The 16,130-nt window shown below is 54.3% G+C and overlaps 3 protein-coding genes across 6 annotated transcripts in view; 2 read left to right on the top strand and 1 right to left on the bottom strand.

The window, feature by feature from the left end:
- Positions 1-3,477, bottom strand: part of LOC136434297 (protein O-linked-mannose beta-1,2-N-acetylglucosaminyltransferase 1-like) — a 52,013-nt gene extending 48,536 nt beyond the window's left edge. For 3 of the 4 annotated variants that reach the window (XM_066427017.1, XM_066427020.1, XM_066427019.1), the window contains exons 1-2: positions 2,432-3,476; positions 640-697 (exon numbers count right to left, since the gene is read on the bottom strand). In XM_066427017.1, the coding sequence (XP_066283114.1) occupies positions 640-661 (22 nt within the window). In that variant the 5' untranslated portion in view covers positions 662-697; positions 2,432-3,476. Of the gene's footprint in view, positions 1-639; positions 698-2,369 lie in introns of all 4 variants that reach the window. The other variant, XM_066427018.1, reaches the window with a different exon arrangement.
- A 651-nt stretch (positions 3,478-4,128) lies between these two features.
- Positions 4,129-6,227, top strand: LOC136434442 (circumsporozoite protein-like). Its single transcript, XM_066427239.1, has 2 exons — positions 4,129-5,266; positions 5,502-6,227. Exon 2 carries the CDS (start codon positions 5,523-5,525, stop codon positions 6,225-6,227), a length of 705 nt encoding a protein of 234 aa, XP_066283336.1. The 5' UTR covers positions 4,129-5,266; positions 5,502-5,522.
- A 449-nt stretch (positions 6,228-6,676) lies between these two features.
- LOC136434296 (uncharacterized) lies at positions 6,677-14,713 on the top strand. The gene is made up of 7 exons (XM_066427016.1): positions 6,677-6,843; positions 10,676-10,887; positions 11,484-11,582; positions 11,816-11,929; positions 12,358-12,426; positions 13,080-13,178; positions 13,446-14,713. Exons 2-7 carry the CDS (start codon positions 10,687-10,689, stop codon positions 13,578-13,580), a joined length of 717 nt encoding a protein of 238 aa, XP_066283113.1. The 5' UTR covers positions 6,677-6,843; positions 10,676-10,686; the 3' UTR covers positions 13,581-14,713.
- Positions 14,714-16,130: the final 1,417 nt, after the last annotated feature.

The raw sequence follows: 16,130 nt of genomic DNA, 5'->3' as shown, positions 1-16,130 counted from the left end.
TATAGAGGACATGTAGAACTGATAATCTACTACTCCCACCACTAACAGTACCAGCACAGCCCTCGCTATGCCTGGGGATCATAGAGGACATGTAGAACTGATAATCTACTACTCCCACCACTAACAGTACCAGCACAGCCCTCGCTATGCCTGGGGATCATAGAGGACATGTAGAACTGATAATCTACTACTCCCACCACAACCAGTAACACCACAGCCCTCGCTATGCCTGGGGAACATATATAGAGGACATGTAGAACTGATAATCTACTACTCCCACCACTAACAGTAACAGCACAGCCCTCGCTATGCCTGGGGAACATAGAGGACATGTAGAACTGATAATCCACTACTCCCACCACTACCAGTAACAGCACAGCCCTCGCTATGCCTGGGGATCATAGAGGACATGTAGAACTGATAATCTACTACTCCCACCACTAACAGTACCACCACAGCCCTCACTATGCCTGGGGATCATAGAGGACATGTAGAACTGATAATCTACTACTCCCACCACTAACAGTACTAGTACCAGCACAGCCCTCGCTATGCCTGGGGATCATAGAGGACATGTAGAACTGATAATCTACTACTCCCACCACTAACAGTACCAGCAACAGTAACAGTCAAGGTTACCTGATCTCCGCCGGCCCCACATGGTCCTGGATCTGCAGTTACATCAGACTCAGGTGACCTGAAACAGCAGAGCAGAGGTCACGCTAAAGTCAGGAGGGTCAGTGTAACAGTGGGGTTCAAGCGCCTCCAGCCGACCAGTCTAACTGGTCCAGACCTTTTAGCCTAGTGGTTAAGGCATGCGTGCCTGTGATCTGGCTGCCCGGTTTCGGCACGGGTTTGAATCCGGGGGCCAGGAGACTGTTCTACTTCAGCAGGAAGGCTACGCTTAACGCTGCATCTGGGATAAGGCTTACTTATAAAGTACCGGTGACTCTGGGAGGACTTACTTGCTTACAAGTTCAATAAAGTATGTCACATGAGTCACTGATTATACATTAAGTTGGAGGACAACTATATTATGATATGCAAGCAAACACATACTCCCAGCATCGCCGCCGCTCAGGGGCACCTGTAGGCTGTGTGGGCGGGGCTGACGGTACTGTCCCGGCTACCCGCTGTAGGCTGTGTGGGCGGGGCAGACGGTACTGTCCCGGCTACCCGCTGTAGGCTGTGTGGGCTGGGCAGACGGTACTGTCCCGGCTACACGCTGTAGGCTGTGTGGGCGGGGCAGACGGTACTGTCCCGGCTACCCGCTGTAGGCTGTGTGGGCTGGGCAGACGGTACTGTCCCGGCTACAAGCTGTAGGCTGTGTGGGCGGGGCAGACGGTACTGTCCCGGCTACCCGCTGTAGGCTGTGTAGGCGGGGCAGACGGTACTGTCCCGGCTACCCGCTGTAGGCTGTGTGGGCGGGGCAGACGGTACTGTCCCGGCTACACGCTGTAGGCTGTGTGGGCGGGGCAGACGGTACTGTCCCGGCTACCCGCTGTAGGCTGTGTGGGCTGGGCAGACGGTACTGTCCCGGCTACAAGCTGTAGGCTGTGTAGGCGGGGCAGACGGTACTGTCCCGGCTATCCGCTGTAGGCTGTGTGGGCGGGGCTGACGGTACTGTCCCGGCTACCCGCTGTAGGCTGTGTGGGCGGGGCAGACAGTACTGTCCCGGCTACCCGCTGTAGGCTGTGTGGGCGGGGCAGACGGTACTGTCCCGGCTACCCGCTGTAGGCTGTGTAGGCGGGGCAGACGGTACTGTCCCGGCTACCCGCTGTAGGCTGTGTGGGCGGGGCAGACGGTACCGTCCCGGCTACCCGCTGTAGGCTGTGTGGGCGGGGCAGACGGTACTGTCCCGGCTACCCGCTGTAGGCTGTGTGGGCGGGGCAGACGGTACTGTCCCGGCTACCCGCTGTAGGCTGTGTAGGTGGGGCAGACGGTACTGTCCGGACGAGCCACACACAACAGCGCCTCACACCAACGCCACTAGTAACGTTACATCCTGTCCATACTGACCCGGGGGCCAAGATAACATTGCAGTCTAACTGTGAGAAGACGCTCAACTTCACAGCGTCGTTCTGAAAGCCGTTGGACTCAAACAGAAGGACACACGTACTGAGTACGGGATTTATTCTACTCTACTGTACTCTACTCTACTCTACTCTACTCTACTCTACTCTACTCTACTCTACTCTACTCTACTCTACTCTACTCTACTCTACTCTATAGCACCTGTTAGAACCAGACAAGTTTGGAGGCCGCCAGGACACAACACTCAGAAGTTACCGGACAAGTTCGGGACTGGGAAAATATGGGCTCTCCCTGGCACACACGCTGTAGCTTCTCACCAAGTCCAGCACTGTTACCTGTAATGTTTGTTGTGGTAAGTCAGGCTACCTTACACGCCGCGGTTTGAGGAGAAACTCACCTGTTTTGGCGAGGTTTGATCAGAGTTCGGAAGTTTCTCTGCAAGCAGCCGCCATCGTTCACACACCTGCACGGGCTGCCCACCGCAAATAAAGACGTGCCTGTATAAAACCCAAACAAACGGGTCGGCAGAAAACTGTCTCTAACCATGGTTCATAAATTTGTAACGAGGATTTGCATGGATGCTTTCACTGATTCAATGTGTCGTTTCTGACATCTGTTGACCTTGGTAATAATTTATCAGGCATTAGAGCTGGTCACGGTGAACAGCCCCGTCACCAGCTAGCAGGTGTCAGAGGGCAGCAGAACACAGTATTTCACCCATATGGAGATTTACATGGTTAGTCAGAAGCTACGACGCTTCAGAATTTAGAGAGTAGAGAGTACAGAGAAGTTACAGAAGTAGAAAATGTTTGAGTTCTGGATACAGTCTACAAAATATATGAAAACGAACAACATTCGCAAACCCGTTGCTTTTTTGACGCCCTCTTATATGACGCCAAGCGGAGCTCATGTGAACTGCAGCCAATTTATTATGTCATAGTTATAGGCGGTAACAGTATTTCGAACAGTATTTTAGAACATGGGATATTGGAAATTCTTTTTACACATCCAGTAAATCATTAACAGTGTTGATTAGTATTCAGGCAGGGATTAGCGACTGGCTGAATAAACGTCGTAATCCAACTCAAACAGTCTCAAAACTGACGCAAAACTGACGCGAGCTGGCCGCTATGAGCGCGATTCGGTCAGGCTACCTTCCCGACCAGGTAGGACTGTTGTGTAGATGCAGGCCGCGGGCTGGCCGCTAGGAGCGTGGTTTATTCAGGCCAGGGGAGAGTGTTGTGTAAACGCACCGGAGGAAATGTGATCCGCCGTCACGTGATCATGCCGCTGTGCCCAAGGTGACGACCCGCCTTGTTACCCCGGGTTGCCGGGTACTTCAGGTATGGGGCCGGTCAGTCTTAAGGTGTTGATGCCGGGTTCTTAGGTGCAGGGAGCGCGCACGGCTGGGACGGAGGAAACTTAGGTAAGGCTTCACTAGTACCTAGTCGCACATCACGTGGCTTTGTTCCCCTAGGCTGATGTTTAACTCCTTTAGCATCTTACTGATGTGTGTAACCGCAGAGGCATGGTTGACATAACGCAGAGTCATTACCAATGCCATTCCGCACCGCTCCGATCGGTGCTGATGTGATGCGCCAAACTCCTGTCATCACAGGGAAGTAGTGACAAGGACCTGCACACCTGACTAAGACATACTTAACACACCTGAGTAGAAAAAGTCTGTTCCGAGCAGGTGATGCTATGGACGAGCGAAACGTGACGTGAACGTTCAGAACCATACCTGAGTTTGCTCTGTATTTCCGTGCGACCCGCTCGCTGAATACTGAGTTATTGTAACGTTTCATGTAACATTTTTCAAATCTTGCATCTGAAGTTCCGCCGGCGCCCGGCTCTCCCCTACAAGCAACCACTTCAAGTCGCCTTGTAGTGAAGGAGCCTGACCGGAGGTTTTTGTTCGGTCGAACCAAAACAAATCAGAAACGCATCAGTAACGTTAACTACCGGGGTACGCATTGCGGGTCTCCCTAGCACACTGGCCGCGCGGAGGGCGGGCTGCACGGGTATTGTTTGTTTGTTTGTACTTTGTTGTTATTTGTGTACTACAGAGTATTCTAGCACCCTCAGGCATAATCAGAGCTCGGTCAGGATTTCGGAGCGGGCCAGCTGAAAGGCGGCCCGGCCGGGGGGTCTGAAGGAAACAGTATCCGTCTGGAGACAAAGCTGTGAATGGGGTGTTGTGAGTGGAGGGTAAACACACCTGGGCGAGTACGGGGCTGACGCAGACTGTAGGGAACTTACGGCGTCACACGGCGGTTCGTTCTGATCATCAAAGGGAGGTTCATGCCTGGGTTGGGAAGCGGTTCAGATCCTAAATACTGGCCCGATTTACACAAAAGTTTTCGGAGTCGACTCGGGGCAGTGTGTGAGGAGCTTTGGGCTGCTCAAGCGGAGTTTTCCTACTAGAAAACGCTACCTGAGTGGCCTAGAGTCCTCTTTGCACAGTCTTGAGTCGACTCCAAGTCCACTCATAGTAGTTTTAATACATGCGGAGGGTAGCAGCTATGCTCGCCAAGGTACGCACTACTTTGGCCAATAGCGAAAACCTTTGGTCTGGCGAACGTGATGAAATTTGAGTGGTTGTTGTAAGAAGGGCTGCCTGGTGTTCCACGGTTGCCAAGGTGCGGCGGCAGGATTTCCCTGGTTACGGTTGCCAAGGTGCGGCGGCAGGATTTCCCTGGTTACGGTTGCCAAGGTGCGGCGGCAGGATTTCCCTGGTTACGGTTGCTAAGGCACGGTGGCAAACCAGAATTTACAGAATAGAGCCCAAACTTGTGCCGTAATGTTTGCACATTCTAAGCTACATAATGTAAAGTGAATATATCATGAATATTAAGTATCCAAAATACATAAATCAGGGACCGAAAATTGTGCCGTGGCACACCGGAAGTTACAAAAGAGGGTCCAAAATTGTGCCGTGGCACACCGGAAGTTACAGAAGAGGGTCCAAAATTGTGCCGTGGCACACCGGAAGTTACAGAAGAGGGTCCAAAATTGTGCCGTGGCACACCGGAAGTTACAGAAGAGGGTCCAAAATTGTGAGATGTGACGCGCCAGAAGTGACAGAAGAGGGTCCAAAATTGTGAGATGTGACGCGCCAGAAGTGACAGAAGAGGACACGCCTCTTCGACCTGACTGGGGGACGTCTCAGGATGAAAGTAATCTTATTCATGATTCGAAGACAACTGCAAGACCAGGAGATTTAGGGAAGGTACTTGGGGAGAAGCTGACGTCATGACGCGTTTTTAAAACAATTCTAGCGACTTTTGATGTTTTCTTTGACGTACTTTCCTTGCACTACATTCTATTCTTGCACTTTCAGGACAGAAGTACATAATCACGTGGATCTAAAGCGACGTGAGACAAGTGCAAAAGTTGAAATGTTCATTTCTACATAACTGTTGCATAATCCTAGCTTGCTGAATATTCTGTGCTCTTCCCTCCAGACGGCATCGCCAACATCAGCCATGGACCACGGGCCGGACCAGCGGCAGAAGAAGTCTGCTGGATCGGACGGGAAGAAAATCTCCTTCCAGGAGACGAAAGGCGACTCCACCCTGTCCAAGACGACCACCCTGTCCAAGACGAGCATGTCGTCCTCCTCCACAGCGACGGCCGGGAGCGGCGCCGAGGAGCCATGGTCCGCCGAGCGCCCGAGTGCCGACCGAGTGCCTCTCGAGGTGCAGCTGCAGAAAATCATCCTGTCGGGCGGGACGCCTGTCCGGGACGCGGCGGGCGGAATCATCCTGTCGGGCGGGACGCCTGTCCGGGACGCGGCGGGCGGAATCATCCTGTCGGGCGGGACGCCTGTCCGGGACGCGGCGGGCGGAATCATCCTGTCGGGCGGGACGCCTGTCCGGGACGCGGCGGGCGGAATCATCCTGTCGGGCGGGACGCCTGTCCGGGACGCGGCGGGCGGAACCATCCTGTCGGGCGGGACGCCTGTCCGGGACGCGGCGGGCAGACCCAGGCGGCAGCCCGCAGACATGGACGGCGGCGGGGCGGAGGCGGGCGAGGCCGCCGGGCCGGGAGACTCCGCTGGGCAGGACGGGCCGCAGGACGGGCCGCAGCAGCACGAGGCGGCGGCGGGGAAGGGCGATCAGCCCGCCGAGGCGGCCGGGGCGGACGGGCCGGTGCCGGATCAGGCCGCGGCGCCGAAGGACGTCACGTAAGTGTTGTGATCTACACAGAACAACAGGTGGTCTATGTACCAGTCGGAAAATACGAACTTGTGTATTTTAAGTATAGATTCGGCTGTGCTAACATTGTACAAACTTTAGTCTGTAGCTCAATTGGTAGCAGCCTCCCAGTTGAGCTCCTGGTTCCAACTAGTTGGGAGACCCCGATTCGAATCCGGGAATCCCTGTTGGAAAATGGGGACGTAAAAGCTACTACAGATTAGCCTCATTACTCTACCTTCTGGCTGTACATTGAATTTACAACACCTTCCCAAAGTTTAGCCCGGCCGTTTACCTGACTGCGAAAGACGCCCGGCTCCTAATACACACCAGTACCATATGTTTTGTGCCCCCACCCTACAGTGTAATTCGGCGGGCCCCGGCCGGGTCCCTGGCGGTGAAGACGCCCGACTCCTGGTCTACACCAACAGTACCTAATGTTTTGTACCCCCGCCCTACAGGGTAGTCCGACGGGCCCCGGCCGGACCCTTGACGGCGGAAGACGCCCGGCTCCTGACCCACACGAACCGACAGCTTGTGGCGGAGGTGAGGGCGCTGCGGGAGGAGCTGGCGGGAGTGAAGCACAGGCACGACCAGCGCGCACGGCAAGGTGAGAACCCGTCATTAAACCTACACCTAGGCACGACCAGCGCGCACGGCAAGGTGAGAACCCGTCATTAAACCTACAACTAGGCACGACCAGCGCGCACGGCAAGGTGAGAACCCGTCATTAAACCTACACCTAGGCACGACCAGCACGCACGGCAAGGTGAGAACCCGTCACTAAACCTACACCTAGGCACGACCAGCGCGCACGGCAAGGTGAGAACCCGTCACTAAACCTACACCTAGGCACGACCAGTGCGCACGGCAAGGTGAGAACCCGTCACTAAACCTACACCTAGGCACGACCAGCGCGCCCGGCTAGGTGAGAACTCGTCATTAAACCTACAACTAGGCACGACCAGCGCGCACGGCAAGGTGAGAACCCGTCACTAAACCTACAAATAGGCACGACCAGCGCGCACGGCAAGGTGAGAACCCGTCACTAAACCTACAAATAGGCACGACCAGCGCGCACGGCAAGGTGAGAACCCGTCATTAAACCTACACCTAGGCACGACCAGCGCGCACGGCAAGGTGAGAACCCGTCACTAAACCTACACCTAGGCACGACCAGCGCGCACGGCAAGGTGAGAACCCGTCACTAAACCTACACCTAGGCACGACCAGCGCGCACGGCAAGGTGAGAACCCGTCACTAAACCTACACCTAGGCACGACCAGCGCGCCCGGCTAGGTGAGAACCCGTCATTAAACCTACAACTAGGCACGACCAGCGCGCACGGCAAGGTGAGAACCCGTCACTAAACCTACAAATAGGCACGACCAGCGCGCACGGCAAGGTGAGAACCCGTCACTAAACCTACACCTAGGCACGACCAGCGCGCACGGCAAGGTGAGAACCCGTCATTAAACCTACAACTAGGCACGACCAGCGCGCACGGCAAGGTGAGAACCCGTCATTAAACCCACAACTAGGCACGACCAGCGCGCACGGCAAGGTGAGAACCCGTCACTAAACCTACACCTAGGCACGACCAGCGCGCACGGCAAGGTGAGAACCCGTCATTAAACCCACAACTAGGCACGACCAGCGCGCACGGCAAGGTGATAACCCGTCATTAAACCTACAACTAGGCACGACCAGCGCGCACGGCAAGGTGATAACCCGTCATTAAACCTACACCTAGGCACGACCAGCGCGCACGGCAAGGTGAGAACCCGTCACTAAACCTACACCTAGGCACGACCAGCGCGCACGGCAAGGTGAGAACCCGTCACTAAACCTACAAATAGGCACGACCAGCGCGCACGGCAAGGTGATAACCCGTCATTAAACCTACAACTAGGCACGACCAGCGCGCACGGCAAGGTGAGAACCCGTCATTAAACCTACACCTAGGCACGACCAGCGCGCACGGCAAGGTGAGAACCCGTCATTAAACCCACAACTAGGCACGACCAGCGCGCACGGCAAGGTGAGAAACCGTCACTAAACCTACACCTAGGCACGACCAGCGCGCACGGCAAGGTGAGAACCCGTCATTAAACCTACAACTAGGCACGACCAGCGCGCACGGCAAGGTGATAACCCGTCATTAAACCTACACCTAGGCACGACCAGCACGCACGGCAAGGTGAGAACCCGTCATTAAACCTACAACTAGGCACGACCAGCGCGCACGGCAAGGTGAGAACCCGTCACTAAACCTACAAATAGGCACGACCAGCGCGCACGGCAAGGTGAGAACCCGTCACTAAACCTACAAATAGGCACGACCAGCGCGCACGGCAAGGTGAGAACCCGTCATTAAACCTACACCTAGGCACGACCAGCGCGCACGGCAAGGTGAGAACCCGTCACTAAACCTACAACTAGGCACGACCAGCGCGCACGGCAAGGTGAGAACCCGTCACTAAACCTACACCTAGGCACGACCAGCGCGCACGGCAAGGTGAGAACCCGTCACTAAACCTACAAATAGGCACGACCAGCGCGCACGGCAAGGTGAGAACCCGTCACTAAACCTACACCTAGGCACGACCAGCGCGCACGGCAAGGTGAGAACCCGTCACTAAACCTACACCTAGGCACGACCAGCGCGCACGGCAAGGTGAGAACCCGTCACTAAACCTACAAATAGGCACGACCAGCGCGCACGGCAAGGTGAGAACCCGTCACTAAACCTACAAATAGGCACGACCAGCGCGCACGGCAAGGTGAGAACCCGTCATTAAACCTACACCTAGGCACGACCAGCGCGCACGGCAAGGTGAGAACCCGTCACTAAACCTACACCTAGGCACGACCAGCGCGCACGGCAAGGTGAGAACCCGTCACTAAACCTACACCTAGGCACGACCAGCGCGCACGGCAAGGTGAGAACCCGTCACTAAACCAACACCTAGGCACGACCAGCGCGCACGGCAAGGTGAGAACCCGTCATTAAACCTACACCTAGGCACGACCAGCGCGCACGGCAAGGTGAGAACCCGTCACTAAACCTACACCTAGGCACGACCAGCGCGCACGGCAAGGTGAGAACCCGTCACTAAACCTACAAATAGGCACGACCAGCGCGCACGGCAAGGTGAGAACCCGTCACTAAACCTACAAATAGGCACGACCAGCGCGCACGGCAAGGTGAGAACCCGTCATTAAACCTACACCTAGGCACGACCAGCGCGCACGGCAAGGTGAGAACCCGTCACTAAACCTACACCTAGGCACGACCAGCGCGCACGGCAAGGTGAGAACCCGTCACTAAACCTACACCTAGGCACGACCAGCGCGCACGGCAAGGTGAGAACCCGTCACTAAACCTACAAATAGGCACGACCAGCGCGCACGGCAAGGTGAGAACCCGTCACTAAACCTACAAATAGGCACGACCAGCGCGCACGGCAAGGTGAGAACCCGTCATTAAACCTACACCTAGGCACGACCAGCGCGCACGGCAAGGTGAGAACCCGTCACTAAACCTACACCTAGGCACGACCAGCGCGCACGGCAAGGTGAGAACCCGTCACTAAACCTACACCTAGGCACGACCAGCGCGCACGGCAAGGTGAGAACCCGTCACTAAACCAACACCTAGGCACGACCAGCGCGCACGGCAAGGTGAGAACCCGTCATTAAACCTACACCTAGGCACGACCAGCGCGCACGGCAAGGTGAGAACCCGTCATTAAACCTACAACTAGGCACGACCAGCACGCACGGCAAGGTGAGAACCCGTCATTAAACCTACAACTAGGCACGACCAGCGCGCACGGCAAGGTGAGAACCCGTCACTAAACCTACAAATAGGCACGACCAGCGCGCACGGCAAGGTGAGAACCCGTCACTAAACCTACACCTAGGCACGACCAGCGCGCACGGCAAGGTGAGAACCCGTCACTAAACCCACACCTAGGCACGACCAGCGCGCACGGCAAGGTGAGCACCCGTCACTAAACCTACACCTAGGCACGACCAGCGCGCACGGCAAGGTGAGAACCCGTCACTAAACCTACACCTAGGCACGACCAGCGCGCACGGCAAGGTGAGAACCCGTCACTAAACCCACACCTAGGCACGACCAGCGCGCACGGCAAGGTGAGCACCCGTCACTAAACCTACACCTAGGCACGACCAGCGCGCACGGCAAGGTGAGAACCCGTCATTAAACCTACACCTAGGCACGACCAGCGCGCACGGCAAGGTGAGAACCCGGGACTCATCAACTTGAATAGAGGCGCAGTTTCCATGAAACTAGGGCTAAAACCAAATGTTGTTAACTTCTACAACTGATATATCCTGAGACATTGATTATGCGACTAAGGTTTCCGTTTGCCCAGATTGCATCATTAAATAATTCCCCCCGTGCATCTCCCTAGCGACGCAGACAATGGGCGAGCTGCAGCAGGAGCTGCGGCGGACCCAGGCCGAGCTGGACAGGTACAAGTGCCGGCACGACTCCGAGCTCCTCCGGGCAGGCTTACCGGGCAGGCCGCCCGCGCAACCAACCGGCCTCGCCGGGCAGCAACAACCAACCAGCCCCGCCGGCCAGCGGAGGAGGTCCCCGGCGCAGGACAGTCGGGTCTCGCAGGTAGATGCCCGTAATTCCCCTCCGACTGTTAACTGAATATGTTTTGTTGGACTACCAACTTCCTGTTGTCCAGGTTATGTACATGGGTATGTTCTGTAAAACTGTTCCGTTGCTGACGTGAAGCCAGAGTAACGTGCGGATGTTCTGTTGCCCGGGTAACGTGGGTGTGTTCTGTTGCCCGGGTAACGTGGCGCACGGTGTTCTGTTGTCCGGGTAACGTGGCGCACGGTGTTCTATTGTCCAGGTAACGTGGCTGTGTTCTGTTGCCCGGGTAACATGTCTGTGTTCTGTTGCCCGGGTAACGTGGCTGTGCTCTGTTGCCCGGGTAATGTGGCTGTGTTCTGTTACCCGGGTAACGTGGCTGTGTTCTGTTGCCCGGGTAACGTGGCTGTGTTCTGTTGCCCGGGTAATGTGGCTGTGTTCTGTTACCCGGGTAACGTGGCTGTGTTCTGTTGTCCGGGTAATGTGGCTGTGTTTTGTTGCCCGGGTACTACGTGGCTGTGTTCTGTTACACAGTAACATGTCTGTGTTCAGCTACCCTGGTAACGTCTCTGTGTTCTTTTGCCCTGGTAACGTGTCTGTGTTCTGTTGCCCAGGTAACATACCTGCGGGTTCCTGACGAGTGTTTTCCTGCTCCTGCGTCCAAGAAGCCGATGTCTGCGCTCAACATCGATGACGTCATGAGGACAAATCAGGTAAGACATCCTGAAGATGAACTTGATTTGTAAGAAGTTCACACACTTTTCTACAACATTTGTTCGTCTGAAGAAGAGAGTGATTTGTAAGACGTCCCATCGCGCACTTCTCCACCGCGCCATTGCCTCCCCGCCAGACTAGCCAATAGCAGCGTCTCTGTTGCATCTGTGGTTAAACATAACATTTGGTCGTGCTTAGAATTTCACGAGCGTTTCTCCCTCCCGTTCTCTAGAGGGTTCTTGACGAGAACGAGGTTCTCCGGGACGAGGTTCAGCGTCTGCGACGGGACAACAGCAGCCTCCTGCGGCTGGTCAAGTGGCTGGCTGCCGACAACCGGATATGCCTGGTCAGTTATCTCGTAACCCTAACCCAACCCTAACCCTAGGTCCTAAACATAACCCTAACCCTAACCCTACCCGCAACCCTAACCCTGGGTCCTAAACATAAACATAACCCTAACCCTACCCGCAACCCTAACCCTGGGTCCTACACATACCCTAACCCTTACCCACAACCCTAACCCTGGGTCCTAAACATAACCCTAACCCTACCCACAACCCTAACCCTGGGTCCTAAACATAACCCTAACCCTTACCCACAACCCTAACACTGGGTCCTAAACATAACCCTAACCCTACCCACAACCCTAACCCTGGGTCCTAAACATAACCCTAACCCTACCCACAACCCTAACCCTGGGTCACTCCTCTTAAAGTCGGAAATGTCCAGAAACTTTCGAAAGACTCGTCACTTGTGGTACATTCTTCTCCACAGAATCACATCCACACCAGCGTCACCGACAGACGGGACCTCTCCAAGAAACTGCACAAGGAGAAATCTGAGGTCAGTTCTAGTCAGGTTCAGCAAGAAAGAATCACCATAGTCTACGTCATAGTCTTCGTCATAGTCTACGTCATTACCTGAGCCATTTGTAGAACGAAAAATCTAGTCATTGGCTTCTATAGTGTTTTGAGGTCACGACATTCCTGAAAGCGCGGTGAGCTATCTGGATGGAGTTGAACATATCAATGAGTATTTCTGTAGATATCTATCCGCGAACAGTTTCACCAGGTTGGTGAATGACTGAACTGTACCGAACGTAGATAATGAATGTTAAGTATGTTATAGTACTTTTGTTTGGGACCGCATTGTTTCCCTAAGCCCGCTAACATGAAAGACTTCCCCCGGGCCAGCGAACATCCGGGCTCCCCGGGCCAGCTAACATCCGGGCTCCCCGGGCCGGCAAACATCCGGGCTCCCCGGGCCAGCTAACATCCGGGCTCCCCGGGCCAGCTAACATCCGGGCTCCCCGGGCCAGCTAACATCCGGGCTCCCCGGGCCAGCTAACATCCGGGCTCCCCGGGCCAGCTAACATCCGGGCTCCCCGGGCCAGCTAACATCCGGGCTCCCCGGGCCAGCTAACATCCGGGCTTCTCTTCTCTTCTTCTTTACTGCTTAGCCTCATATCTGAGATTATCAGCTTCTGTTCTCCTCAGACCAAGAAGCTGCAGGGCATGCTCCAGCAGAGAGCGCATGCGTGGGTGAGGGAGAAGCAGAGAGAAGAGGGACTGGAGGAAGAGAACAGGTGGAACAAAGTGAGTTTTTCATTTTGTACTTCTGGCGGTTTTCTTTGGACAATATTGAAACTTTAACTATCATCTGACATCACAGAACTGCATGATGAATTTAGTGCGTCAAAAAGTCTTCTCACAATCAAACACAATTTATGACATCATTTATCTATTTTTCTGTGCTTTACCAAGCTGGTGTGTTACGCCGAATGGCGGTTATACCGGCTATTTAGATACAGATACCAAGGAGGCTACAGTTTCACAGATCCGCCATTTTCCTTGTGTTTTCAGATCAGCCATATGTCCGTGCTGGGGGCGCGGCAGCGGGCGAACGCCAACCCCGAGCACAAATTCTACACCAGGACCGTCCCCGTGTCGTCATGGGACGACCCCTTCTCCCGACCCGACTACCTGGGTACGAGATGACCCCCTATCCCGACCCGACTACCTGGGTACGAGATGACCCCCTCTCCCGACCCGACTACCTGGGTACGAGATGACCCCCTCTCCCGACCCGACTACCTGGGTACGAGATGACCCCCTCTCCCGACCCGACTACCTGGGTACGAGATGACCCCCTCTCCCGACCCGACTACCTGGGCACGAGATGACCCCCTCTCCCGACCCGACTACCTGGGTACGAGATGACCCCCTCTCCCGACCCGACTACTGGGTACGAGATGACCCCCTCTCCCGACCCGACTACCTGGGCACGAGATGACCCCTTCTGCCGACCCGACTACCTGGGTACGAGATGACCCCCTCTCCCGACCCAACTACCTGGGTACGAGATGACCCCCTCTCCCGACCCGACTACCTGGGTACGAGATGACCCCCTCTCCCGACCCGACTACCTGGGTACGAGATGACCCCCTCTCCCGACCCGACTACCTGGGCACGAGATGACCCCCTCTCCCGACCCGACTACCTGGGTACGAGATGACCCCCTCTCCCGACCCGACTACTGGGTACGAGATGACCCCCTCTCCCGACCCGACTACCTGGGCACGAGATGACCCCTTCTGCCGACCCGACTACCTGGGTACGAGATGACCCCCTCTCCCGACCCAACTACCTGGGTACGAGATGACCCCCTCTCCCGACCCGACTACCTGGGTACGAGATGACCCCCTCTCCCGACCCGACTACCTGGGTACGAGATGACCCCCTCTCCCGACCCGACTACCTGGGCACGAGATGACCCCCTCTCCCGACCCGACTACCTGGGTACGAGATGACCCCCTCTCCCGACCCGACTACTGGGTACGAGATGACCCCCTCTCCCGACCCGACTACCTGGGCACGAGATGACCCCTTCTGCCGACCCGACTACCTGGGCACGAGATGACCCATTCTCCCGACCCGACTACCTGGGCACGAGATGACTATGCCCATATATGGATTTCTGTGCCCACCACGTGTCGCATCCGTTTCTATGTTGCAGAAACATAGTTCATGTCCCCCGTCAGTTTTGTAAATAGTCGAGTGAACGTAAGACTTAACCGATATGGACTGCAGCTCTACCCACGATGTTGTTGCAATAAAGCTGTTTTAGTTGAGTTGAGTTGAGTTGAGTTGAGTTGAGTTGAGTTGAGTTAAGTTAAGTTGATTATCCGGGGCATCATTTCGTCTCCCCGCTTCTTGCTTCAGGCCTGGGTGCGAGTCAGTGTACTGTTGTGTACTGTTGTGTACTGTTGTGTACTTCTGTTGTGTACTGTTGTGTACTTCTGTTGTGTACTGTTGTGTACTGTTGTGTACTGTTGTGTACTTCTGTTGTGTACTTCTGTTGTGTACTGTTGTGTACTGTTGTGTACTTCTGTTGTGTACTGTTGTGTACTTCTGTTGTGTACTGTTGTGTACTGTTGTGTACTGTTGTGTACTGTTGTGTACTGTTGTGTACTTCTGTTGTGTACTTCTGTTGTGTACTTCTGTTGTGTACTGTTGTGTACTGTTGTGTACTGTTGTGTACTGTTGTGTACTGTTGTGTACTTCTGTTGTGTACTTCTGTTGTGTACTGTTGTGTACTGTTGTGTACTGTTGTGTACTGTTGTGTACTGTTGTGTACTTCTGTTGTGTACTGTTGTGTACTGTTGTGTACTGTTGTGTACTGTTGTGTACTTCTGTTGTGTACTTCTGTTGTGTACTGTTGTGTACTGTTGTGTACTGTTGTGTACTGTTGTGTACTTCTGTTGTGTACTTCTGTTGTGTACTTCTGTTGTGTACTGTTGTGTACTGTTGTGTACTGTTGTGTACTTCTGTTGTGTACTTCTGTTGTGTACTTCTGTTGTGTACTGTTGTGTACTGTTGTGTACTTCTGTTGTGTACTGTTGTGTACTGTTGTGTACTGTTGTGTACTGTTGTGTACTGTTGTGTACTGTTGTGTACTGTTGTGTACTGTTGTGTACTGTTGTGTACTGCTGCTGTAGCGTAATTCAATGCGCGTTTCCGAGGTCAAAGGCTCTGCTATGATCTTCAGGCCATCACGATTGTTGGAGGGAGAACCGTCCAGCCGACTCAGGCCTGCTGCTTTCCGGTGCGGCCTAGACACTCGGGCCCAACTAGGAGAAATCTGTATTGATCATAATGTAAAAATGGGTAACTTTAGGGTGTGAATATTGCAGGTCATAACAATTCACCCCACACAGTAGCACGTCGGCTGTATGTTAATTTTGTTTAAATTTGTATGTTTTCAACATTCCTAATCATTTGCCAATGAATTCTTTTCCGCCAATATCTGATGTCAGGAGAAGGCAATGAACATATAAATAGCAACAGATAAAGACACATCCGGATGGAGACAGCAGCAGCCCAACCAGTAACGCATTATGTCGGCCGGGGCTTTAGTATTAATAATAATGATAATAAATGGTTTATTGGTCCTAAATTACCCATGCAATGGCAGCCAATGCTGAATTGCTGCGGGGTTTACAATCACATAATACACAATAATACAGAAGATACTTAATATGAGTTGCG

The sequence above is a fragment of the Branchiostoma lanceolatum genome, chromosome 5 (assembly GCF_035083965.1).
Source record: "Branchiostoma lanceolatum isolate klBraLanc5 chromosome 5, klBraLanc5.hap2, whole genome shotgun sequence".
Classification (NCBI taxonomy): Eukaryota; Metazoa; Chordata; class Leptocardii; order Amphioxiformes; family Branchiostomatidae; genus Branchiostoma; species Branchiostoma lanceolatum.
Note: the sequence above shows the minus strand (reverse complement) of the source record. Positions and strands in the feature narration are given on the sequence as shown.

Coding starts and splice junctions, on each gene's coding strand:
- LOC136434296 (XM_066427016.1), top strand. CDS start 10,687: ATGGGCGAGCTGCAGCAGGAGCTGCGGCGGACCCAGGCCGAGCTGGAC. Junction 11,583..11,815: donor ACGTCATGAGGACAAATCAG/GTAAGACATCCT, acceptor CCCGTTCTCTAG/AGGGTTCTTGACGAGAACGA. Junction 12,427..13,079: donor TGCACAAGGAGAAATCTGAG/GTCAGTTCTAGT, acceptor TGTTCTCCTCAG/ACCAAGAAGCTGCAGGGCAT.
- LOC136434442 (XM_066427239.1), top strand. CDS start 5,523: ATGGACCACGGGCCGGACCAGCGGCAGAAGAAGTCTGCTGGATCGGAC.